This window comes from Megalopta genalis, chromosome 14 (assembly GCF_051020955.1).
Source record: "Megalopta genalis isolate 19385.01 chromosome 14, iyMegGena1_principal, whole genome shotgun sequence".
In the NCBI taxonomy this organism is placed as follows: domain Eukaryota; kingdom Metazoa; phylum Arthropoda; class Insecta; order Hymenoptera; family Halictidae; genus Megalopta; species Megalopta genalis.
This window is the reverse complement of record NC_135026.1, coordinates 2122574-2148998: the sequence shown is the minus strand read 5'-3', so window position 1 is coordinate 2148998 and position 26425 is coordinate 2122574. Positions and strand designations below refer to the sequence as shown.

General features: G+C 53.3%; 1 protein-coding gene across 5 annotated transcripts in view; it reads left to right on the top strand.

The window, feature by feature from the left end:
• LOC117225726 (uncharacterized) overlaps positions 1-26425 on the top strand; it is a 380710-nt gene that overhangs the window by 346682 nt on the left and 7603 nt on the right. For all 5 annotated transcript variants that reach the window (XM_033479453.2, XM_033479451.2, XM_033479452.2 and 2 more), the window contains exon 5: positions 22189-26340. In XM_033479453.2, the coding sequence (XP_033335344.2) occupies positions 22207-26340 (4134 nt within the window). In that variant the 5' untranslated portion in view covers positions 22189-22206. The remainder of the gene's footprint in view (positions 1-22188; positions 26341-26425) is intronic.

Genomic DNA, 26425 nt, shown 5'->3' with positions numbered 1-26425 from the left:
AAGACAATTTACACGAAGTCGCAATTGGCACGATTCGGCAGGGCCGCGCGATTCGACGAGACTCCGCGATATTTTCGGGCAACGCGGAAAACGAACCGCTTCGAGATCCGAGCCGCGGAGCCAAGAGGTTAAATCCGATATTTATACCGTCCGCGGATTCGCGTCTTTTTCCACGATCATTCCTGCTTCTTTTATGGCCGACCGCGTTGCGGAATAAAGAGCCGCGGAGAGGGAGGCTGTGGGAGGAGAGGAGGGACTGCAACTGGCACAGGCAGCGCGTAGAAATTTCCTCGCGGCCGGATCTTCGAAGTAGGCGGCTCTGCGAAACACGCGAGGATCCACTGTCCGTTACCATAATCGGACAATGGCCGACGAACTTTCCGGGCCAAGCGTCGGCCGCGAACAAGTTTCCGGCACCGAAGTCGCCGCTTTTAAATCAGCCCATGAAAGTTGAATTGCTCGAGGAGCGCCGTTCGACCGTTACCTGCCTTCCTGGAAACCCATCGCTCCGAATCTCTCTGCTTGTCCACGGTTCATTCGATGATCGCTTCGATGATCCGCTCGTCCGCCGATTAGCAGACCTATGAAATTTCGTCGCGCGCTGATTTGCCAAGAGAGGTCCGTCGGAACGCTCGGAGAATTTTCAGAGCCGTCGAAAGGGTTGAGGAAAAAAGGATCGCCGCGGTTCGCGAGAATTCTGGTCATCGATTCTTGCCGGACAGCGCGTCCAGATCGGCCGCGTTTCACGACGCGAACGCGTAAAATCCGCGGCCCGGTAATTACGAAAGCAAGTGCGAGTTTTTACCGTAGAAAATTGCTCGATCGACCCTGAACTTGGAAGGTGCTTGGCGTGGACTGGATTATTCGGCTGGACGATTGCGATTAATTAAGAGGGAGGAATCGTCGCGCGCGCTGACAAACCTCGATCGATTTCTTTCAATTTCGGCTAAAGTTGTTATCGAAACGATCGATCGCGGACCGAAATTGCTTCGGGACCGTTGTTTACGGAATTCTGAACCTTTGGATTTCGATTCGGATAAAAGACCGGAGAACCGGCGGCGGTAGGCGAGGTGTTAAGATTCTCGGATCGGCCGCGGTAAATCTCCGAAACGAGATGGATCGACGAGGAATCAATATCCCCGGCGAATAATATAATACTTTGGCGAGCTCATCGATCGACTTCCGACAGGCCGAGGGCAGCTACGTTTCCCCGGTAATCCCTGGTAGGATTCTAATATCCATTAGTCCACTCGACGTCTGGCTAATCTATCTCACGGTCGTTTTCTCGATTTGCATAGCTCCCTGGCTTTCTTCCGCGGCACAGGGGGCCTTTGGCCGCTTCGCTTCGCCTCGCCTCGCCTCGCCGGCTCGTTTGTTTCGCAACGAGAAAACTCGAGCTCGATCGTACATCACGTTCGCGCCGCGGATACACCTCGATATTCCTAATGCCCGGGGAACACGTAGATGCCTCGATAACCGGCGCAAATTGCCTTTTGATAGCCGCGCATCGCGCCCGGAGAAACACGTACACGTATTCCGTGTCTGGCTTGTTGCAGATCGTCGGCCCGTTTTCGCGCTTTTTTTTAAGGGAAAATCGAGCACGCTAGCAAGAGCGGGGAGCTTGGATTTAGGTTCGGGCGATGCGCGACCCGAAAGTCTCCGCGGCCATCCCCTCGAAAAGCGACGCGAGACAACGACGCGAGGCGATGCGACGGCCGCTTTTGTGTAGACGTTCGTTCAATTTCCTGCGAGCAGAGCCGACAACGGGGACTCCCACGCAAACGCGAGAACCGTTTCCACCGGAATAATTAGATTCAAGGCCGCGCGGAACAATGCCTCGCCCACTTAACACCGCCGAGCCGCTCGAAGCCGCGCCGCGCGAGTTTTGCCCCGTTGCAAACAGCGAGCGCGCTGTTTTACTTTATGCCTGACCGACCTCGCGCTCGGATGCTACGCGCTCTGTCCTCCATTCTTTTCACGGAATAATCGGCGGAACGGTGTTTCCGGTTCCGACCTCCTAACTCGACCCCGGGCGAATTAGCGCCGAGAAACTCTCCCCCGATTTCCCGTTTGCCAATTACGCGAGAACGTCTCTGTCGCGTTTCCGTGCAATTGCGCCCCGCGATCGCGGAATAAATTCGAGAAACGTTCGACCTTTTCCTCTCGAATATAATTTCTCTCGTGCGCCTCGAACGGCGGAGCTTCACGACGAAACTACGGGGGCCGAGCGTGCCGCGATCGAACGACCGCCGCACCGGGGAAAAGTTGTCCGAAGCAAATTCGTTAACATTTGGGCAGCGAAAGAAACTTTGTTTGCCGCAAACATAAATAAATGCTTATTCGCTTAAAAAGTTCCGAAGAATCTCGGCCGCTCGATCTCGCCAGCTGCCGGTTAAATCTGCGATAGTTACCTTCCCACTTTTTGTCCGGACTTTTTATAAACTCGTTTAAAAACTTTGCTCGGACCACGAATAACTTTTCTCATAACTCCCCGCCGCTTTTTCGCGAGAGCAACTTTCGATGTTCACGCCTTAAAGACGGACGAACTCGAATATCCTCGTCGCGCCTGTTTTATTCGCGCGAAGCCAAGATATCTTTTCGAAGCGGACGCAAATTATTTTGGGCGTGCTCGAACGGAGAAAAAGACTCTAGATAGACTTTTAGGCTTCGCCGCGACGCTATCGCATCGACGGCGGTAGACCAGTTTTATCGTCGACTCGATAAAATTATGCGGACGAGGAATAGCGTGTCTGCCGCGCGCGATGCAAATTAGCGCAATTTACGGGATAACTTTTTACGTCGCCCGGAGATACGCGGTCCGGTTATCGTCGTGCCAATGACAACTAGACCGCGGACGTTCGATAACGACGCGAAGAAGGGAAGATCGTCTTGGAATAAAATGATAATGCAATTAATTTGTCCGGATACTCAGTCGCGCGGAAGCATAAAAGTCGAAACAACCGTTCCAACGACTCCGATGATCGCGAATTTACCGCCGCGCCGGCAAACTTTTCGATACGTCGTCTTAACCTTTTAGGTACGGCTGAATTCTGCGCGAGGCTATTTCTCTGGACGGCAGAGTCTGATACTGTATATTCTGTCTGTATATACAGGATGTCCCAAAAATGTCTCGCAATCCAAAAGTTCAGGTTCTCAGCGGGTTCCTCAGGCCATTTGAAGCAACTTTTTCCTTTACAAAAATGTTCTCCGAGGCACCGTTAACGAGTTATTAACGAAAAACAGTGACCAATGAGAGGCGAGCTCAGCTGGCGCGAGGCGATCGAGCCAATGAGCGGAACTGGGCTTCGCGCGCTGGTTAGCTGGGCCGCCTCGCGTCAGCCGTACTCGATTCTTATTGGTCACTGTTTTTCGTTAATAACTCGTTAACGGTGCCTCGGAGAAAATTTTTGTAAAGGAAGAAGTTGCTTCAAATGATCCGAGGAACCCGCCATTTCCGGATTGCGAGACATTTTTGGGACACCCTGTAGACTGTTGTAAATCGATGTGAAGACAAAAGAAGTGTGAAACAATGCATATGAAGACGATTATTTGGTTCAAACGATGAGCGAGTAAGCTACTAGAGCAAGCCACTATACTGGCGCGTCGTCCAGAGAGACGATATCCGCGAAAGCCACTATAGTGGCGTGTCGTTCTGAGAGATGACATCCGCGGAAGCCGCTATAGTGGCACGTCGGGCCTAAAAGGTTAACGGCGCTCGCGTCGTTCGAGGCGCATCCGACGTCGACGACGTTCGTCGTTTCCCATAAGATTTACACGGTGTTTCGCGATCCGCATTTTACGACGGCTCGCGCCTCGCGCCGCCGTAAACGACCTCGAAGGCCGTGGCGCGGCGGCTACAATGAGATTCCCCCCTTTTCAGAAACGGAACATTTATCAAGGGAGCTTCGAGAATCGCTCCCGCCGGAGACCTCGTTATTTATCGCGAATTTCGTCCGCGAATGAATCGAATGAATAAAACGAGAACGAAACCGCTCTCGTACAGCATTAATCTCGCGAGCCCTCGAATGCCCGCGCCGATGTATTTGTCGCGCTATTGTTCGCGACGCTTTCGGCGCTTTCGGTGCTTCTAAGAAGACTTTCGTTCGCCCCGCGAACGTTGCGCTCTCTTCAACGTCGGCCATCGACTAGCCGCGCGAATCCGACGCGCGTCAGTTCGGTGCGAACAAACATTTTATTATAAGCTTTTAAGCTTCGTACGAATTCTATCGCAATCGTATACGCGGATGATGTTCGCCACGGGCGTCGAAGAATTTCGAAGGGGATTCGCAGGTGGTGAAACGAAAGACGTCGCGGAGAGAGTCGGGCGATCGCCGAACGGTTTTCGGAATCTCGCGAGATCGGCGAGCCGGCCCGTAATTCTTCGAGCGATTAGGTTTATTTGTCCGCGCGTAATAACCGTAAATTTCCCGTCATTCTTGGGAGAAGCCGGCCGGGATCTCCGTAAACGGGGGCCGGCTCTCCGCGGGGTTTGCGCAGTCAGCAACGAACGCCGCGCTCGCGCGAATCGAGCATGCGAAATGCAAGCTCTTAAGTAATAGTACGTCGGCCGGGGAATTTATTATCGACTTACCGGCGACGAGAAAGTCGCAATACTTTTTCCGCCCCTGGCGACTCCGCTACGCCCCGAGTTCTGCGGATTCGCGACCGCGGCCGGCATCCGACGGAACATTTTCGAATGTTCCGAATGATCCGAACGAAGCGATTCCAATTATTTACCGAAGCGATTCCAAATGTCTAGCCGTTTAACACTAAACCAATCGACCTGTAATGATGATTAGCGTGCATCGACTCGTAAGAGTGAAAAGATAGAATTCACTTGGATTTTGTAAAGTTTTAATTACGGGACTTGTTTCGATAATATAATTTGTTCGATCATTTTCCACGAAGACGTCTCCAAAGTTTGTAGTATCGTAAAATAAGAAATCGGTCATTTTGACCGTGGTAGATTTAGTGTTAACGTTGCGAAACAGCTTCGCGAAGAATTTCCCAATTTGTTCGTAGAACGAGAGGAGATGGTCGAAGCAAGATGTGATATTTAATAAAGACGAGTTTATACCTAATTCTCTGTTGACAGGATCCGTCGTTTAAATGGAACTCCGCGAAGTAAAGTAGCAAGAATCGCGGAAAAGCAACCGCGCTCGTGCGAACATCGCGCGGCATCAAGAATGAAAAACGCACTGCAGCAAAGTGTTCGGGAGAGAGAGAGAGAGAGAGAGAGAGAGAGAGAGCTTGGCGCATTTTTCCAGTTCGCTTCCGTGTTTACCGGGAACCGCGATGCGGAGAAAACGAGTTTCCGTTTAACATCCGCCGTTATGCAATAAATGCGTCTTTAGAAACCAGAATCTGCATAAAGATCCGTGGACAGATTATTATTATGCGCCTTACGATCCCCCCGAGTAGCCGGCGGCTCGTAAACGGGTCTTTTATAACAGTGGCCTACTTTCTCCGCGGTATCCTTTTTAATTTCGTACGAAAGTACCTCGCCGATCCCGGTGTTTCTAACTCGGTCGACCCGAATTACGCGGCCAGCTGTCGCGAAACAATCAAATCGTAAAGACTCTCGTGTACGGCGACTCGCGAGGGCCGAAACGTCGCGGATTTCGTCGAGACGTTTGATCGCACTCGCGCGAGGTCCACGATTGGTAAATTGAAAGAAACGTTCGCGAGAAAAGTTCGGAGGATCCGAAGCGTCGACTCGCATCGAGCCACGGTAGTTTCGCGGGGAAAGGAAGCCGGAAATCCATTTCCGAGCGGCCGATCCGCGCGGTCGCGTCGCGCTAAGTAACCCTTAGGAAAGATTTGCCCGGCGCGGCGAACAACTTTAAAACCAAGAAGTTACCGTAGTTAGGAGTTTTCGTTACGATATCGTCCGCGCGCGGTCGGAAGCGCGGCGTAATTTTCCCCCGCCGCGACCGCGACCGCGACCGTTTCTATTCAGCCCGGGTGTCCAAGTTCTCCGCGCGTTGCAATGTTCCCGCGTTCCGCTTTAATTCCATTCCGCCAACCCCCTCTCCGTCCCGTCCCGTTTCGTCCGCGGAAAATTCGTCGCTTGTACGGCCACCTGCGCGTTCGAACTTCGTTCGCGCGCGCGGACATCGGATGCACCCTTCGGTCGAGCCTGGACTTTACACGCCGCAGCCATTCGCCGCGAACGAAGATCGACGAAACGGAATTAAATATTTTGGGAAAAACGGATCAACGTTCGAAATTTCCCAAAGGACGGCGCGCGCGTCTTTCGATTCCCGATCGGCGCCGTCGCGCGCCGTCCGTGCGACGTTTATTTCGCGCCGTCGCGATTCCCCGGCGGGAAAGCGTCGGGAAAACAGGACGGAAAGAAGCTGGCCGGCGCTCCTCGGATCCTCCTCGGTCCTGTTTTTCGTCTCGATCGAATCAATTTAGAGGCGGCGCGCACGATATCCTCGGAAAAACAACTGCTCCTCGGGCTCGCGAGTCTCTCCCCGTTGGCTCTCTAAGCGGATCGAACGAACATTAACGAGCTTCTGTTTACCCTTCCTCTCTTTCCTCCGCTTACTCATTTTCCCGGCGCGCTCCGTCGCGCGACGAACCGATAGAAAAATTGTCGGAGGTCGGGGCGCTCCGCGCTGGGCGCTCGGCGAGGGGCGAGCCTCCGCCGCTAAACGCCGGTAAACGGATCTGCGACGACAGAGTGCTCCGAGGATGTTTTAGGGGAGCTCTCCGCCCCGGTCCGAGGGACACCGTGTTTGCTCGTCCGTGTCCCTTTGTATTCAAGAGCGACGCAAAGATGGCTTTGCGAGACGTCTACGCTAATGGGCTCCGATCCGATCAGGGACGCGTTAACGTTGCATACGAAAACGCGTGCTTCCTTTTCGTTTGAACTCGCTGAAATTCTAAAGACCCTTTCGTAGGAGACGATCGAATGAATTTCTACTCGCTGGTAGCGCGCGATGTTTGCCGTTGCTCGCCGTTGGGCGATCGATGCGAGAGTACAGTAATGTCTCTCCAATTGACGCTCGTATTGTGCACAACGATTGACGCTCGGATTGCCCACAACAATGGACAGTTTCAGAAGAGAAGATACGATTATTCGAACTTTGTGGCTCGTTTCTTATGGTTATCGATTGTCAACAACTATAAAAACGAGCTGCAAGGCTCGAATAATGGTATCTAATCTTCCCGAATTGTCCATTGTTGTGCACAATCCGAGCGTCAATTAGGGAGACATTACTGTATCCCGCGAAACGCGTGCCACGATCTCGCAGGTTGGCGGTGGAGAGCAAACTTCCGTGGACCTTGTCTTCCCCATGGATCCATTTCGAACCCGGAATCTCCGAGTTTGCGACTCGCGAGTGCCTCGGAGCTCGCGTTTTTCCCGCTCCAGCCGAAAATCGATTCGAGCCAAGTCCTTTTGGAACCTCTGTCGCGCCGAACTTCCAGCACACCGTGGCCACGGTACACAGCGCGAATCGGGCTATTCGTAATTGATTCATCGCGATTCGAAGCCCGTCGTCGAATAGAAATCCGACCGGTTCCGCGCAGTCGGCGATTAATTTGCCGCTCGAATTCCCCGGTATTCCCAACCGAGCCGGACATATTTCTGTACGAAGAAAACCGGCTCTAGCGAAACTTCCAGGATACTTTGGAGAAAAATATGTCCGACTGGAAGATCGTCGTCTTCTCTGCTGACTTCGAACATCGATAATAGCGCGAGACGATTCGCGCTTGCGCGCGCGCACAATTGTAAGGCCGCGGCGCGTTGCGTTCTTTTTTCGACGGAGAGGGAAATAAAAGGAAAACAATTTGGGTGCCGCGAAAAATGTTCCGGACACGAGGGGACGATTTACGGCGTGCTCGTGCCTGCAACGATTCGTCGCGACGAAATGCGACGGGACCAACTCGAGATAGTCTCCGACGAACCTGTTACGCTGCAAGTTAAATTAAAACCGGTTAAACCCAGCTTAAAGCGCGTCGAAACGCGCGAATCGGGCCGATTCCTCGAGATTAATCGCATTTCGCAGTGTTTACGCGCGAGATGAACGGTGGCCAACGACTCGCCGCGATAAGCGCTAATTTATCGCGTCGACGAGCTCAATGAAAGTCGAAACGACGGTGTCCCGATCGACGATCCCTTTAATCACGATCGCGCGAACCGTCCGACGGGCGTTCGCGATCGCTCGATCGGAATTCCAAAGACCGCCGATCGGCGTGTTTCTAATTTCCGTAATGGCCCCGCTCGATCGCTGCCGGGTTCGATGGAGGACGACGGGGAAAATACGCGAAAATGCATGAAAATGTTCTCGCGTACAGGCTCTCTCGGCCATCTTCGTTTTCGCGCGCAGACCCGGTAAATTACAATAACGAAGGAACGTCGGGGGGTGGACCGACGGAACGAGTAAATTCGCGATCGCTCGGCAAACAGGTGGTTCATAATGTAAAGGCATCTCCATTTTTCATTGCCGCGTTGTCCAATTTCGTTCGTTTATTCCGGTCCGGAAGAAACGACCGCCGAAAGTGAAAATATCGTATATTTCTGCATTTTTAACGGATCGCCGCGTGACGTTTTCGCGACAGCCGACTTTATTCGTTCGTCCGTTCGTCGTAGACTCGAATAGACGACAACTTTGAACCGTTTTATGAAGAAACATCGTCGATCGACGCGATCTCCGTTGAAATTTGCTAAACGATTGTGCGATGGAAGTTGAGAATCGCGAGCGATCGCGAGCGGGACAGGGCAGAAATTTCGAGCAACGCGGCAATCGCGATTCCAGGACTGCCCACAGCGATCTAGGAACCGCTTCTCTCGAAGCTCGCCGGTGCGGCGAGAAGAGACGAAGGTCAGCGACGCGCTCCGAAATAATCCCGCGGCTCTCATTACGAGCGTCGTTAATCTCCGCCGCGAGGAACGCGAAACGAGCCAATTAATCTTGTCGGCAAGAGCGGGCGAACGCGCTCGTAAGTAGCGGTCCGACGCGGATGAATAATTAAATCTGTCCTCGGGACCCGGGACCGGGCCCGATGACTGGGTCGCGGTGTTCTCGCCGAGGAATTCTCCTAGATCGACGATTCCTTTCGGCGAAAGGAGCGAGAACGCCGAGAAGGGCGTTATGCTTCGACTGTAACCGAATTCTCGACGGCCTTCGAAGCCTACCGAATGTCGGTGTTGCATAAAATCCCCGAGTTTTCCTTCCGTTCTTCGTTTACGTCGTCTCCGTTCGGTTCCGCGTCGCGAGAAACGCGCGTGCGCGGCAATATCGAAACGAATCGGTCCAATAATTTCGGCCGAAGAATCGCTCGGAGACACGCGACAACGAATGGGAATTCGTTTCAGCGTTTAACCGAGCGACCGAAACGGACGGATGTACCGTAAAAATGTTTTAAAAAAAGCCGGGCGAAAGTAATTCGCGACGGGAAAGAGCGCCCGAAACCGTCGCGTTCGCGACGAATAACATAGAATTTAAAAGCGACGCGAGTTTTTACGGTTTTCGGAATCCCGTCGGTCCCGAGAGATATCCGCAATTTCCCATGGCCTGCCCTGTCCGCGATCGTCGAATAAAACGACGATAAAGTCATTATCGATGGCCGCGACGGCGGCAATTACGGCGACGAATATCGAGGTCGCCGCGAAACTTCTGTTCCTACGGTTCGGCCGAGATGGATCGGGCCCGAACCCGAACCCGGGACCGTCATCCATCTGAAAGCCTCTTTCATCGGGATCGCCGAAGTCGAAGCGTAGATTTTTCATCGTTATTTAATCGGCGCGGCGTCCTGTTTTTCCCAGAGCCCCGATATCGTTCCGAGGCGCATTATGCGAAAAGCGAGAAGCGAAATACGGACGCGTTCGTAAGCCTTGAGCATACTTCAGCCTTTAACCTTTTAGGCCCGACGCGCCACTATAGTGGCTTCCGCGGATGTCATCTTTCTGGACGACGCGCCACTCGCTCATCGTTTGAACCAAATAATCGTCTTCATATGCATTGTTTCACCCTTCTTTTGTCTTCACATCGATTTACAACAGTCTACAGGGTGTCCCAAAAATGTCTCGCAATCCGGAAATGGCGGGTTCCTCGGATCATTTGAAGCAACTTCTTCCTTTACAAAAATTTTCTCCGAGGCACCGTTAACGAGTTATTAACGAAAAACAGTGACCAATAAGAATCGAGTACGGCTGATGCGAGGCGGCCCAGCCAACCAGCGCGCGAAGCCCAGTTCCGCTCATTGGCTCGATCGCCTCGCGCCAGCTGAGCTCACCTCTCATTGGTCACTGTTTTTCGTTAATAACTCGTTAGCGGTGCCTCGGAGAACATTTTTGTAAAGGAAAAAGTTGCTTCAAATGGCCCGAGGAACCCGCCACTTTCGGATTGCGAGACATTTTTGGGACACCCTGTATATACAGACAGAATATACAGTATCAGACTCTGTACAGTACACATCAGACTCTGCCGTCCAGAGAAATAGCCTCGCGCAGAACTCAGCCGTACCTAAAAGGTTAAGGAACTCGCTCTCCGTGTAAACGTTTGCCCGCGATAGCGACTTCCGTTCCGGGAACCCGACAAACAATACTGTACTTTACGGCGTGCTTTCGTTCGCCGCGATCCACCGGTGCGTCGAACTTCGCCGATGCTTGCGCGGGAGGTTCTTTCGGTCGCCACTTTTTCCCGAAGCTCGGCTAACCGAAATCGCTCGCAGAATCCACGTAAATACGCGCGGTAGACGATAAACGTTAGATATTTATTTTGTCAATAATGGAATCGTTTAGACTTTGCTTTAATTAAGGCGAGCGACGATCCACTCGCGGGAGAGCTGTATCGAAAATCCGAGCCAAGATCGGCGAACCGATGAAACGGTTTCGAAAACGTTCTGGCGCGAGGCGGCGCGGCGTTTTCTCGCGAGCTCTTGTTCCGGATCCGGGCGGGAATGGGTGTACGTACCGAAAAGGGGCGAAAAAGAAGGAGACGAAAGAAGAGGCGCGCGGCGTGCGAAACAAAAGAATCGGCGGGGAAGGGGTGGTGGCGAGAAAAAAAGAAGAGTCGCGAACGAAAACTCCGGCGAAGCCTGGCGTACGTCGTACGTAATTAAAAGTCCCCCGCGAACGCGTCGAAAAAGCTTCGAGCGTGTTGCCGTTTGATTCCCGGCGCTCGCAAAGCACTCGAAAATGCTCCTTATACGGCGCGGGCGGCGGGTCGCGGGCGGCGGCTCGGGGGAAGCGGCGGAAGAGAGGAAGAGAGAAAGGGAGAAAAAGAGCGCGAGCCTCTGCTCGGGGAACGTGACCTCCATAAAAGGGAGTTTTATGCGAGCGGTTCGCATTTGTTCGGAGTTTAAAGCCGTTTCTGCAGGTGCTTCCACGCCGGTAAATTGCATGTAAACCCTTCCAGGCCAATTGCGCGACGATGGAAACGAGAATTTCGACGCCGTCGGACGCCGTCGAACGCCGTCACGGTTCCCTGATACGTCCGTGCTCCTTTTCGGCCGGGCCCCGACCCCGACCCGACCCGACCCGCGGATGTTACGATCGCGTTATTATGCCGACCATTCCGAAATTATTATCGCCGTTCCGTACTCCGTTGAACCGTTGCACGGTGGGCCAAGAAATCGATTTAGGATTCCATCCGATAGCTTATTTTTTCCGAGAAACCAGAGGCAGACGGCCCGACGCTATTCCGCGTTCGGTCAACTTATGGCAGGGTCGTGAGTTCGCGTAGCCTCTCAAGGCTGCAGTTCTCGTCGACGAACGGGCACCTCGTACTTTTGGCGAGAGAACCGTGATCGACCAATCAGCGTTTATCGCAGAACCATCTAGCTGCGCGTTCAGAATAAATAAACGAGATTCGACAATTTTCGAACGACGAAACAAACGTTCTCCCATTCTCGGATTCGAGATTCCGCCGGTCGCGCGAACCTCGAATAAATAAGCACCGAAACGTCGTGCAGTTTATCGCGCGCACGGGCCGCCGATCGAAACGCGTTCCTGCGCGAGAGCTAGTCGACTAAAAATAATCGAATTCATTCGTAAAACGTCCAAAAATGTCCAGCGTCGGTTCCTAAAATTGTCGCCGCCACGCCGGTGTTATTCGAGTTTCCGTTCTGTTTCCGGCGAACACGTTTAATCCCCTGTGTTCATTCGCCGGCTCCGACAAATCAAATCAAAATAACCGGCGCTCGTGCGAACGAAAGAACGTTTCACACTTGGTTCTACCGCGATCCGACGTCCGTTAATTTAATCGAGCGAGATCCTCGGTCGAATTACACCGAGCCGGAAGCTTGGAACGAAGCGAAACGCTTCGAATCGGGTTTCCGTGTGCGACGGGAGAATCGAATTATCGAGATTATATCGTTCGTTCGAACGCGTTTTAAAGCCTTGTTTATAATCGAACGCTTCAAAAGTTCGGCTTGAGCAACCGTCTTTAACGCGTCGAGGAGACTCTGATCTATGACTAGTTTCCAAAATATATATTTCCTGCAACACGCTCGATCAAACTGAACGTAACCAGGACAATTAGGATGCAAAAGGATTAAAACGCCGTTGACTATGATCCATGTGAATTTCTTAGTCTTCCAAGTCTTTGACTCTAGTTCTTCGGTTTTTAAACAACTGGCAGAAGCGCCAGTATTTACCAGAAGTTTCAGAATTTCCAGAAAAGTTTCAGAAGTTTCAGAATTTCCAGAAAAGTTTCAAAAGTTCCAGAATTTCCAGAAATGTTCCAGAAAAGTTCCAGAGGTTCCAGAATTTCCACTAAAGTTCCAAATGCTCCAGAAAAGCTCCAGAAGCTCCAGAAAAGTTCAAGAAGTTCCAGAAGTTCTAGAATTTCCACTAAAGTTCCAGAAGTTCCAGAAAAGTTCCAGGAGATCCAGAATTTCCAGAAAAGTTCCAGAATTTCCACTAAAGTTCCAAAAGCTCCAGAAAAGTTCCAGAAGTTCCAGAAAAGTTCCAGAGGTTCCAGAATTTCCACTAAAGTTCCAAATGCTCCAGAAAAGCTCCAGAAGCTCCAGAAAAGTTCAAGAAGTTCCAGAAGTTCTAGAATTTCCACTAAAGTTCCAGAAGTTCCAGAAAAGTTCCAGAGGTTCCAGAATTTCCAGAAAAGTTCCAGAAGTTCCAGAAGCTCCAGAAAAGTTCCAGAATTTTCAGAATTTCCAGAAAAGTTCCAGAATTTCCACTAATGTTCCAAAAGCTCCAGAAAAGTTCCAGAAGTTTCAGAAAAGTTCCAGGAGTTCCAGAATTTCCACTAAAGTTCCAGAAGTTCCAGAAAAGTTCCAGAAGTTCCAGAAGCTCCAGAAAAGTTCCAGAATTTCCAGAAAAGTTCCAGAATTTCCACTAATGTTCCAAAAGCTCCAGAAAAGTTCCAGAAGTTCCAGAAAAGTTCCAGGAGTTCCAGAATTTCCACTAAAGTTCCAGAAGTTCCAGAAAAGTTCCAGAAAAGTTCCAGAATTTCCAAAGGGTTAACGCTCGGACGGCGGCGAGTTCGTTCGGACCACAATTATCACAATTGTTTCGCGTTTTGTCAACAATGAAATCTATAGAAAAACGTTGGAAAATACGTTGAAAAACATTGATAAATAAAATCGCGAACGATCGTTAGCGCGCTCGGATTGTACTTTCTGCGGGAAAAAGTGCCGGCGTATTCTATTGTTCGCGATAAATCAGCATTCCGTCACCGAAACGCAACCGTGAACGATCGTTTCGCTTATTCGCGTCGAATGCCGTTCGCGATCGATACGGAACGGTTCATAGTCGTCCGTAGGTTTCCTCCCCGGTCTCCCCGGGCTCTCCCCGCGCACCTTCCGCCGGTGTTCGATAATATTTTCGAGCAACGGGTATCGCCGGCCACGCAGCGCCCGAGGAAAACTGATTTTCCCGGGTGGCGTGTTTGTCCACGGGTGCGTGCCGGCGAACGTATCGTTTTTCTCACGAGCCGCGCGCAACTAAATAATCCATTTACCGGATTCCTCTTTCCAGGTTGTTGCCTACGCATCGATTCCCATGATATCGGCGAACGATGGAGCGTCCTACGCGCGTACGCGTAAATTAGTCGGGGCTCGATTAGCCACGATCGAACGGTTCTGAAACCGAGTCGACGTTTCACGCCCGTGACACACATGCGTAACTCGCGTTTCGACGAAGCGCGAGAGGAGCGGTCCCGTGATTTCGAGTCGCGGAATAAAAGGCCGTCCGTTTTATGTCTTCGCGCGGCACGTCGTTTCGAAATGAACGCGTTGCCCGCGCGGAACGCCGGAGCGACGTCGCTTCGCCGAAGTCGAGGAAACTCGTTAAGACGGATCTGTTTCTCGAGCTGGCCAAAAGGGGGTCGGTCGACGCTACAGAAAGTTCCGAAGTTACGAAGATGGGTCCCCGTAGTTCCGAGTTGATAAATTCGCCGCGGAGAGCGGCACCGCGTTCGTAAGACGTCTCTGTTTGTAAAATTCCATTCGCCACGATTCGATCGGCCCGTTCCTCGAGCACCGAGCAGCGAAGTCCCCGTTCCCAGTGCAGCGGTTCGCTTCGCTCGCTTCGATCACCGTCTTTTTTCCCCGCGTTTGGCTTCCCTGACCTTATTCCGGCTCGCCGGTTCAACGGTCCGCCGCTTCGCTCGCCGCGCTCCGCGCCGCGCCACGCCGATATTCTCCGTCTGTCCGCTCGCTCGCTCGCTCGCGCCTCGTTTTTACCGCCCCCGGGAAAACTGTTCGCAACTGGTCGGATTATGAAATATTACCGTTGTCCTGGCTGGGTAAGTCGTTACGAGAGCCCATTACGAAACACTGCCGGCCTGCGCTTAATGGACATCCAGTGATCTTGAATAATGATTGCGATACCGCCGGCCGGTCTGTCCGCTTTCCACGAGCCACGATCGAGGATGTTCTTTCCCGTGGATCACGAATCACTGCGGATCTTTCCTCGAAATTCGAAACAACGTTCTCTCCCGCGAGGATTCGTTTCTTATCGTCGATCGACTCTCCGCTAGAAAACAATTGGAATCTTTGTCGAACCTGGTCGCAAGACGCGAAACAAAATTTGCTCCTGAAACGGCCGCTGTCGCGCGACGAAGTTGGAATCATAGCGCCACCGTTGCACCTCTTTTCAAGTTTCAAGCACCGCTTTCGACGATCTCGTTGCGAACAGTTTCGTGGAACGATTAAACGAGCGGCGTGGTAAATTCGGCGAACGACCGACCGACCGACCGCGAAGGATTCGCGAGAAACGGAGGAAGGATTATGATCGAAGATCGTATCGCGGAGAAGTATAATCTCGTAGAAGCTGCGAGCGACGCGAGCGCGCAAGATCGATGGACGCGAATCTCGCGAGTTCGCCGCTTCCGGATGGAATTTTGTAGCGGCGCTTTTTCCACGGCGCTCGCTCGAGCTTCCGAGGGATCCAGATTTATCAAATTAAATGCCCGGCAGAGAATGTTCTTCATTTTTCTAGCCACTTCCGCTTCTTCTAGCCCGCTATAGCTCGGCCTCTATTACGGCCGAGCCGCGCGGCTTTCCGATCGATCCTCGCCCCTTCGTCTTTCTTACCGCCACGTATACCTTCCAAGGTTATCCGTTCGAATGCTAACCACGAATACGTTTCCGCTGTGTTCGCGACATCTTCGAGCACCGCGGCGCGGCTGCAGATTCCGCGGAAATCAACGCGGCCTAAATTAAAGAGTCGGTCCCGCGGATGAAACGGCAATTTTCTGCGCTCTAATCGAATAGCTCGTTAAACGATAACAATGAAATCGGATTAATCTTTTGGGCCCGACGCGCCACTATAGTGGCTTCCGCGGATATCATCTTTTAGAACGACACGCCACTATAGTGGCTTTCGCGGATGTCATCTCTCTGGACGACGCGCCACTATAGTGGCTTGCTCTAGTAGCTCACTCGCTCATCGTTTGAATCAAATAATCGTCTTCATATGCATTGTTTCACACTTCTTTTGTCTTCACATCGATTTACAACAGTCTACAGGGTGTCCCAAAAATGTCTCGCAATCCGGAAATGGCGGGTTCCTCGGATCATTTGAAGCAACTTCTTCCTTTACAAAAATTTTCTCCGAGGCACCGTTAACGAGTTATTAACGAAAAACAGTGGCCAATAAGAATCGAGTACGGCTGACGCGAGGCGGCCCAGCCAACCAGCGCGCGAAGCCCAGTTCCGCTCATTGGCTCGATCGCCTCGCGCCAGCTGAGCTCGCCTCTCATTGGTCACTGTTTTTCGTTAATAACTCGATAACGGTGCCTCGGAGAACATTTTTGTAAAGGAAAAAGTTGCCTCAAATGGCCTGAGGAACCCGCCACTTTCGGATTGCGAAACATTTTTGGGACACCCTGTATATACAGACAGAATATACAGCATTAGACTCTGTACAGTACATAGCAAACTCTGCCGTCCAGAGAAATAGCCTCGCGCAGAATTCAGCAGTACCTAAAAGGTTAATAAAGCCGTCGAAACTTATCGGACGCGTTCCGAGGATCGCCTCCGCCGGTCTCCATTTTCTCGAAAGAGAGGAACTCGTGCGAGTTTGCCATCGGAACCGAGCCCCGATAAAAATCGCGAATCCCCGGGAAGCGTCGACTTCGGTCTACCCGGGCACGAAGACGGTTCGGGGATTAACATTTCGGCGAGGAGGGTAGCCGGCGCGACGCGGCGGTTCCGTAAAAGCGTGGGAAGGCGACAGAGGGAGAAGAGAGGGTTGGTCGGCAGTCGACGTCGATGGGAAGGCGCGAGAGAGCGCGAAGCGGCGAAAAGGGTGTCGAGCATGGTGGTCGGTTGTTTGAGGTACGGATGCGTTTGTTGCGAGAACGGATGAGAGTGGATGCCAAGGTGGAGCGAGTCGGTCGTGCCCTCGTCTTTCGCCCTCTTCCTCTTCCTCTTCCACTGCCGCTTCCTCCTTCCTCCTCCTCTTCCTCGTCCCTGTTCCACTCACGCCAGTCCCCAGTCCCGGGTTCCCAGATAGGGTTCGGCCCTTTCTACCCGAGCTCACGCGCAGCTTGCCCCCGCCCGCATTAGTTTTATTGCTCGCGCGAGGACGGGCAGGTTTCGCCTACGAATAGTCAGGAAAAGCGTTGTTAGCACGATCAAAGATCCGAGGCTCCTGCGACCGCCACCCTTTCGCGCCTCGCTTCAAACAACCGCTTTGATTGCTCGATCGAACTAACGCCGATCTCGTGTCAGCGAATTCCAAGTTTCGCGCGCAAACCGTTCGCCGATCTAATTCGAATAAAATAGCGTTACCGAACGGATCCTCGCGCAATTATCTCCGAACGGGTCCCCTGAAAGAACGATTAAGCCTCGTAAAGTCGCTCGAACGCGTCTCGTCCGACTCCTTTTCTAAATCGATGTTAATTCGCGCGGAGTGACGCGGAATCGGCGCAAAGATCTGGAAAACAGCGATTCTCGATGAGAGATCGTCTCGCGGATCGATCGTCGAATTTGGTAATCACGGCAACAAAAACAGAAGGAGGAAAGTTCCGAATCCCGGAGTTCCGGAACTCCGGGGATAACGCGCGGGTGTCGAAACTTCGGTCGAGTTGAAAATCTTTGCGACCGGGAAGTCTGGGAAACCAAATATTATGTCCAGTAAGTTAAACAGGAAATCTTCCGGTGCTAACCGAGTCTTGGGCGCGCGCGTTCCGGAAACCACGAGTAGTTCCGAATCTGGATCTCGCGGTGACGCAAAAAAATCGTAGAACGTCCGATGGATTGCGACGACGGACCGAACAATATCCACCGACTTAATGAAAACGAGATCGAGTTCGAAGTTGCGCCAGGATGAAAGGGTCGCGCGCGTGCACGGAAAATCCACGGAATCGCGGTGTCGTGGAACCGGGTGAAACGGTTAACTGGAATTCTCACGGTTTCTGGCACGGCCCGGCATTCGATAACGCTACCGGTAATAAATATCCGGGCTAAAGCAGTGGCCGATGTGTTTCTGGATTAGAGGGGGCGGAGGAACGAGGCGCGAGGTGCGAGGAACGACGTTTTATGGCTGGATTCGGGACGGCGAAATGCGAAAGGGCAGGCCGATAAGATTCGCGATATATATATTGCTATTTTAGTGGGCGCGACGGTCGAACGGGGGGGGGGGGGGGAGGGTTGATTCGTCGGCTCGAGCTCGTGGATACCGAGCCATTCGACCGTGGAAACTATAATGCCTTTAAAGATGGCGATGCGACCTCCCGCTGGAACCGCGGCCCTGCCCTTCGCAGCCCTCGCCAGGGAAATGCGTTTAAGGGAAATACGGATCGAGCGACTGCGATGTTGCGCTGTTTTATAATTATGCCAGGGGTGCTTGCGCATTTTAAGTGCGCGCTTCGTAAACTCGCAAGTTCTAATATGACATTTTTCCCTTACTATTTGCAATGATCTGTTCCTCGATACCCGCCGAAAGAAAGGTTAGATTCGCCGGTAACACTGTTCGACACGATTTTTGGTTTTCTATAGCCACTATGAAATTCTTGTAGAGCTTCACTCTCTGAACAAGAATCCGAGATCCGAATTTCTCCATCACCCTCAGTTTTATAAATAAACGAACTTTTGTAAAAACCCAAAATTTTCGACAAAAATGAGGTATTGCATGAAAAGTAAAAACGTTAGAAAGTTCTAATTGGTGTTAAAAAATAGAGGAGAGTTTCCCGAATATAGTGGCATGCAATTTATTAATTGTTTTTGGTCCTAAATAGCAATAAATTAATGTCAAAGTTTAAAAAAGTGTCGACGTGAGCAGTTTCTGCGCAATATTTTTGTATTTTTACGAAAAGTTTTTCGTTCAGCACGAAAACTCTACCCAGGATCGGATTCTGTAGACATTTCTGAAGAAGAAACGGCCCGGTAAATGTGTCGGAACGATGTACATTTCGAGTAGATCGAGAAAATGTTCGTCGGCAACATGTACACGATGTTTTGGCGCCATGTGCTTCGCTGCTCGCTTCTCTCTGTCCGACAGGGCCGAAGCTGTGCGTAATCAACACCGATGGAGGGATCCAATGGGGTACCCACTTAGCGTGTGGGGCGTGCTACTTTGAATTTTGTTAGTACTTCAATGTGCTGTCTCCTTTTACATATTTCTGTGGATAATAATCACCAAACTGTGAATCAAACATTAAAAAGTACGAAAAACATGGTTTTAGGAATATAGAAGAAAGATTATTAATTTTCAAATGGAGAAATAGTAAAAGAAAAATAATGAACGAAAATATTCATTTTATTCTGAATTTGTTCGAATTACAAGTATATCATGTATATAGTCATCATTTAAATTATATCGATAATACGATCATGAATAAATAATCATTTTCAAAACGTTAAACTTCTTGAAACATATTGTTAAATATATATTTAAATATTTATTTAATTATATGGCGTAGAAGTCAAAATTATACTAGTGTTAGAATATTTCCGTTACACACTGCAAATACTCTGATGTGATTTTTTTCGTGAAATATATTATAGCTTGGTGATTATTACCCACAGAAATATGTAAAAAAAAACAGAACGTTGAAGTACTAAACAAAATTCAAATATTATTTACGAAAAGTGGGTGCTCCATTGGATCCCTCCATCGGTGTTGATTACGCATAGCTTCGATCCTGTCGGACAGAGAGAAGCGAGCTGCGAAGGATATGGCGGCAAACACCGTCGTGTACATGTTGCCGTCGAACATTTTCTCGATCTACTCGAAATTTATATCGTTCCGACACTTTTACCGGACCGTTTCTTCTTCAGAAATGTCTGCAGAATCCGTTCCTGAGTAGAGTTTTTGTGTAGGAGAAACAACTTTTCGTAAAAGTACAAAAATATTGCGCAGAAACTGCGCACGTCGACAATTTTTTAAACTTTGACATTAATTTATTGCTATTTAGGACCAAAAACAATTAATAAATTGCATGCCACTATATTTCGGAAACTCTCCTCTATCTTTTAACACCGATTAGAACTTTCTAACGTTTTTACTTTTCATGCAATACCTCATTTTTGTCGAAATTTTTGGGTTTTTACAAAAGTTCGTTTTTTTTCGAAAACTGAGGGTGATGGAGCAATTCGGTTTTCGGATTCTCGTTCAGGGAGTGAAGCTTTACAAGAATTTCATAGTGGCTATAGGAACCCAGACAAAAAGTTCTATTTTGTCGGGCAGTGTAATTGGACAAGTCCGAGACAATTAAAGCTATTCAAAAGTAAGGATATCGTAATCGGAGCCCCCCCAACCCTCGGACGATCCCCGATCGATCCGATTTCCTCTTTTCCCGGCTGGTCTCCGGAGAAATCGGACCTCCCTTCCTGCTCATAGAATTCGATAAAGGGTCTCTTTATTGACCCTGCGGTATACCTAATTCATTCTTCGTTCCGAAATATCGAAGGATAGAACTCTCCGTTATAATTCCATTCTACGCTGCTTCAACCGTGCCGGGACCGTTAAATTCGATGAAATCTTCGGTCACGAGTCCGCCTCTGTCGCGGCGCAAGGGGTTAACTCGCGGAAGCGTCGACTTCCGGCGTTCTTCGACGTCGATACGTGGCCCTTGTCCACTGGTGGCACCGTAACAGGGAGCGGAATAGCGCGAAACGAAACGAAACGAAACGTATAGAGCTCGCGGAAGGAAGGAGAGAGCGGGGCGGGGGCGAGAGGGGTCGGTTCGAGAAGGCAGGGCCTTTGACTCGCTCGCGAAGGGGACCGAAGCAACCCCTTGGTCGGCTCTGCAAGGGTGCGCGCTATCGATTCCCGCCTCCGCCGCGTCGGTCTACCATCTACCTGTGCTATCGTCGAGTCGACGCACGGCGCTCGATTTTCCCAAAAACTGGCGCGACGATCGATCGCGCCCGAAACCTTGCTTCGCCGGCGGATAGTCGAATCCCTGAATCGTCGATTATTCCGATGTGTAACAGTTAGATTTTCCATTTCCTAGACATTTTCTAGTTGAAATTGTCTCGCTTGTAATCGGAACTGGAATAATTGCAACGAATCAAGTTAAAATCGACGAAGCCATTTTTGTTGAATTTTGCCGATTCTCGATGGTTACGGTTCGTCGGGGCGACGGAGTTCGCGGCTCGCCGTGCGCCGTTTTCCTCGACGCGCGCGGTCGGCGGCTTGCCGCTCGTCGCCCGTCGCGCGTCTCGACGAGCCGCGACAAGATCGAGCCGTCTCTCCTTTTCCTTATCCTCCGTGATAACCGATAACGATCGCCGCTCGAGTGGCTGCTCCTCCGCGGGGATAAGGATCTCCGGCGCCCTCCGATATCCAGCACGCCCGGCATTTGATAGGGACTCGACGTCGAATCCCGTGACAACGGGGAATCGCGATAACCGACGATCCATCGGCCCGTAGAAATCGCTGCTCGAAACCTAACGATCGACGCGAGTCTCGAGTGATTTATGCGATGGCTCGGCTTCGATGGAGTCGCTGGTCCGGAGAATGGAATTTTTGGTCTTCGACGCGTTGATTTCGAGCGTCGTTCCCGAGAAATTTGGAAATTTCTCTTGGACACAGCAAAAACGGCCGGGCGTGTCTCTTGGAGCTCGCTGCAACTTGCTGTTACCGTTTCAACGCCGATCGTTCGTTTCTTCGATTTGTAATGAAAGTCTTTCGAGTCCCCGAATGCAGCCGGGAAATCGCGTTTAATCGAGCCACGAGATTCCTCCATCGATCTCGGCTGTTTAGGGTCGTAACTGGACGTCGCCGAACAATCCCGCTTCGTTCCCCGCGGCAGGTTGCTTCGCCGCTTCCCGCGAGGATGTTATCTTTCACGGTGCATCGTGGCCCCGACGAGATTAATAACGCGAGATCGCGCCGCCTCGCGGTTCGAGTCGCTCGAGAAAATAGGGCCAATAAAAGGAGCGAGAGAGGAAAACCGGAGAGCGGGAGCAGCGGGGAGAAAGAGGGACAGAGGGAGCTGCCCCGCGGCAGACAAATACAAGACAATGAAGATTAATGTTTCGGCCCGGTTCCATGGCCGTCCCGGGTACCCGACAGCACCGTGCGAACCGAGTTTTCGGTGCTATGCACCGACGCTTGTCCGTGTTCCCGTGGTTTCGTCGGGGATCCCTGCGTTTACACCGTTTCACCGACGTTGTCACCGCGTTGTCTATAAACAATTTTCCTCGCTTCACGATTCGTTCGTGTTCTCTCGACGGTGGAAATTACCGAGCGTGTAGATTAAGCAACGAACGGCGGAGGACGTCGCGACGTCGTTGACGAGGGACATTTGTTGATTGCAGATCAGCAGTCGGCGTGACATGGATGTGAGCTTCACGAACGTATTAGAGGGGGCTCGCCAGTTCTTCCAGGGACTGCCCGTACCGAGTACAGGTGGTGCGGCCGCGTCAGCGGATCGCAATCACGCGACATCAACGAGTACAGCCTCGTCGACATCGGCGTCGCGCGACCATGGCGCCGCTTCTCCGTCGCCAGCAGCCCCGCCAGCCCCGCCAGCACCACCGCCACTATCGATATCGTCGCAACCGACTTCGAGCAACAGCAGCAACAGCAACGGTAGCAGCAACGGCGGTAACAACAAGAGCAGCGGTAGCAGCAACGACTCGGAAGCGAGTCGTTACCCGAGCAACGACGCGCGATCCTCGTCCGCGGAGAACGCGTCCAGCACCAACAGTTTCTGGAGTCCCTCCGTGGAGCCGTACGCTCCGCAGCCGACGAGGGTGGAGGTGCCGGACACGAGGCCGGGCCTCGACGACGGGTCCTCGATGGAGGCAAGCTCGTCGTGCTCGAACACGATCACGTTAACCGAGATGCAGCCGTCGAGCAATCGCGTTAACCGATCCTCCTCGAGCTTCCCCGCGAAGCAAGGGTCGCCGAAGGACCAGCCGACGGCGACGTCGACGACAATGGCGGCGACGGCGGCGGCGGCGACGAGCGATCTGCACCAAATGCAACCGGTCCAACAGCCGACGTCCCCGGGCCCGGTGTACCAGCAGCTGAGCACCGTCTCCAGAGCGTCCTTCTCCACCGCCGAAATACTCGCCTCGTCGCACCAGACGAGCTACCAGACTGCCAGCGACCGGCAGCCGCAGCCGACCGCTTCCGTCGTGGCGCAGAGGACCCAGTACTATCCCCGCTACCATCATCCGGACATCACGAAGAGCGCGCCGGTCCCGTTCAGCCAGAACTCGATCTACCAGTCGGCCAGCGTGGCGCCGGCGACCTCTTCGGGGACCGTGCAGACCAGACCGACCCCGATGGAGCAGCCTCACCTGACCGTTTCCGGGCAAGGGCACGGCCTGGAGCAGAGGGTGCCGAGCTCGTACGGCAACCCGGCGGCGCCTACGAGCGCGGCCTCGATATACGGGTCGCCGTCGACCCAGAACTATCGTCCGTTGCAGCAGAGTCGATCGGGCTCGGCGGGCAACCCGGCGGCGGACAGGCCGCACTCGTCCCGCGTCTCCTCGTCTCCGTCCTGCTCGTCGTTGAACCCGTGCAGCCCGCGGCACGCCGGGACCTTGAGTCACATTCCTTCGCCGTCGTCGGCGTCATCGTCGCAAAATCTTCCGGCGCACATTCCATCGTCGCATCTGCCGTCGCCGGGCAGCAACGCGGCGGCGCACCGTTCTCAGCAGCAACAACCGCAGCAACACCAACAGCAGCATCAGCATCACCAGCATCAGCACCAGCAGCAGCAGCACCAGCATCAGCACCACCAGCACCAGCATCAGCAACAGCAGCAGCAGCAGCAGCAGCTTTCTAGTCGAATAAACGCGTCCTCGCATTCGATCGGCGCCAACGCATACCGGATGGTCGTTCACGGGACACCGGCGTCCTCCGCCCCCTCGTCCTCGTCCTCGTCCTCCTCCTCCTCCGCCTCCTCCTCGTCCTCCTCCTCTAATCAGATGCCACCGCCGCCAGCGTTGAGCGGTTATCATCCTGTTGCTTCTCCCCATGACGCTCCTCATCACGCCGCCCCGACACCGCACAGACAATCTCCTCACGTGTCCACCCTGCACAATCCTCACGCCTCTCCTCATCACGCTCCGTCTCCCCACAGCAGCTTCCAGCCCCATTCGCCGACGTATCCGCCTCCGCCGCCGCCACCGCCACCACCCCCGGCCACGTCCACTCCTCACTCGTACAGCCTTCCAATTACGTCGCAACACTACCAACCGAGCCCCGGTTACGCCGGCAACCTGTACGCGCTGCCGCCACAGTCTTCGTATCATTCCTTCCAGAAGAATCCCCAGCCGTCGCCGTCGCAGCCGCAGCCGCAACCGCAGCCGCAACCGCAGCCGCCGCACTCGCAGGCCAACTACTACCCGCAGTCCGGTCGATCCCAAGGACAAACGTACGCGGCGCAGCAGATGCCGATACCCGGCCCGGCTCAATCGATCTGCTCCGGGACCGGAAACGCGAACGGGCCCGGCTACCATTCGAGCAAACCGGTCGCGTACAACGGCGTCGATTCGAAGAGGAGCTCGATGGAGGTGTCCTACGGCTCCTATCGATCCCCGTTGACCTCCTCCGTTCAGAGGACCAACACGCACAACCTTCCGCCGATCGCCGCGCTCTCCTCCTACCATTCCAACCGAAGGGAGCAAGCGACCAGCAAGGCCCAGCCGATGCAAAGACACCGCGGATACCAGGCGAACGCGGCCAACAACAACAAGGTGTCGGTGGTCGCGCCGCCCGTGTCCTCGATGACGGCGCCGCAGAGGATCGCCGAGTATCCGACCACCGTGTCCGGTATGAATCACGCGATCCCGGTCAACGGACGGACCACCACCGTCGCCAACACCTCGTACAGCAGGTACTCGAGCCAACAGCACGGCTACCCGACCTACGCCACCACCACGGCGCCCAGTCATCAGGGCAGCAACTCCTCCAGCACCACGGTCACCTCGATCGGGATCGCCGCGAGATCTTCCGTTCCGCCGACGAGCGCGATGCACTATCAGCCGACGGACGCCAGTCGAACGGGCTCCTATCATCATCAGCCGGTCCGGGCCACCGACGACTACGGCTACAAAGAGTACTCGTCCTATCAGAACTCGGCCGCGTCCACGGCTCAGTCCACCGTAGCCTCGAACATGGTCGCTCCGCCGCAGACGAACGGCGTTCGTAAGAGGGAGTCGCCGCTGGACCTGTCCGTGAAGACCGTGAAGACATCCGCGGACTCGACCGCGCAGGACGACGTCGAGACCGTCGCGGAGAAGCACGTGAGCAGCTCGACGGTGATCTCGTCGAGGAACAACGTCGGGTCGTCCAGGAGCATGCTGCCGCCGGCCGTGCAGACCGCGCCGCAGCCAGCCTCGTATCCCCCGTTCGACAATCGACTGTCGAGCAACACCGGCAGGAGCATGCAGCAAACCGGCCAGATCCGAGTCTCCACGCCGCAAACGGTCTGCGCGCCCAAGGTAGACTTCCTGCCGGACTTCAACTCGGCGCCGCTGCGTCACCACCACCACGGGCAACCGCACGAGAATACTTTTCACCGGAGGAGCTCGGCCCAACAGCTGTACGCTCCGCCCCCGCAGTCTCTCTCCTCGCAGCATCCTAATAATACCGCTCCACTGCCCCACATGTCCTCGTTCAAAAAGTCTTCACTGCCCACCACCGCGCAGGTGTACGATGCCGTGACCGCGGCAGCGCCGCCACCGCCGGTACCGTCCTCCTCTTACCTGGCGGCCACCGAGTCCGTGTCCTCCAGGTCCTCCAGGTATCCCCCGCCGCAGATGGTCGACCCGGCCAGGATGGGACACGCCGCCGGCTTACCCGTCCACGATTACCCGGCCGAGTCCAAGTACTACAAGTTCGGGCAACTGGCTCCGCCCCAGAGGGATCGCGCGCCGACCAAGAGGCCCGGGGACGCGATCTACGGTGCCGCGGTGCCGCACAAGCAACCCAGGCTCGACGACTGGTTTCACAAGAGGCTGTCCACCGCGAAAGCGATGCACGAACAGCAGAAACGGCAGGAGATGAGCCTGCAGGTGCCTCTGCCGAACGGTGCCCTGGTCGCGACCAACACCTACGAACAGAGATCCGACAACGGTTACTCGTCGTCCGAATCCTCTCGCTACCAGCAAGCCTACTGTGATAAGAGGAGCTACGCCGAGCCTAAGGTCACCCACGGTTCGCCTCCCTACGGTCATCCGCCCGTGGCCAAGCCGGCCAACGTGCACTCTCTGCCGCAACAGCCGAACCAACCCGTCTACTCGAGCTACCGGCAGGCCCAGAAACCGGGCCCACCGCTGCCCGGAGCAACCTCCGCCGGACAGCCCGTCGAACCGCCCAGCAACACCGGAGCCGACAAGCGTGTCCTCAGCTTGCTGAGGAACAGCTTGGAGAACAAGCAGCAGAGGGAGGAGCAGATGAACAGTCAGCAGCCCATCTTGGCCAATCACAGTCAACAGATTTTCCAAAACAAGGTACGGTTCTTTCGATTCTCTGCCGACGAAGGCACGCGTTTGAGAGACCCTGTTCGAGAGACAGTCGAGCCAACGGTTTCGGTTT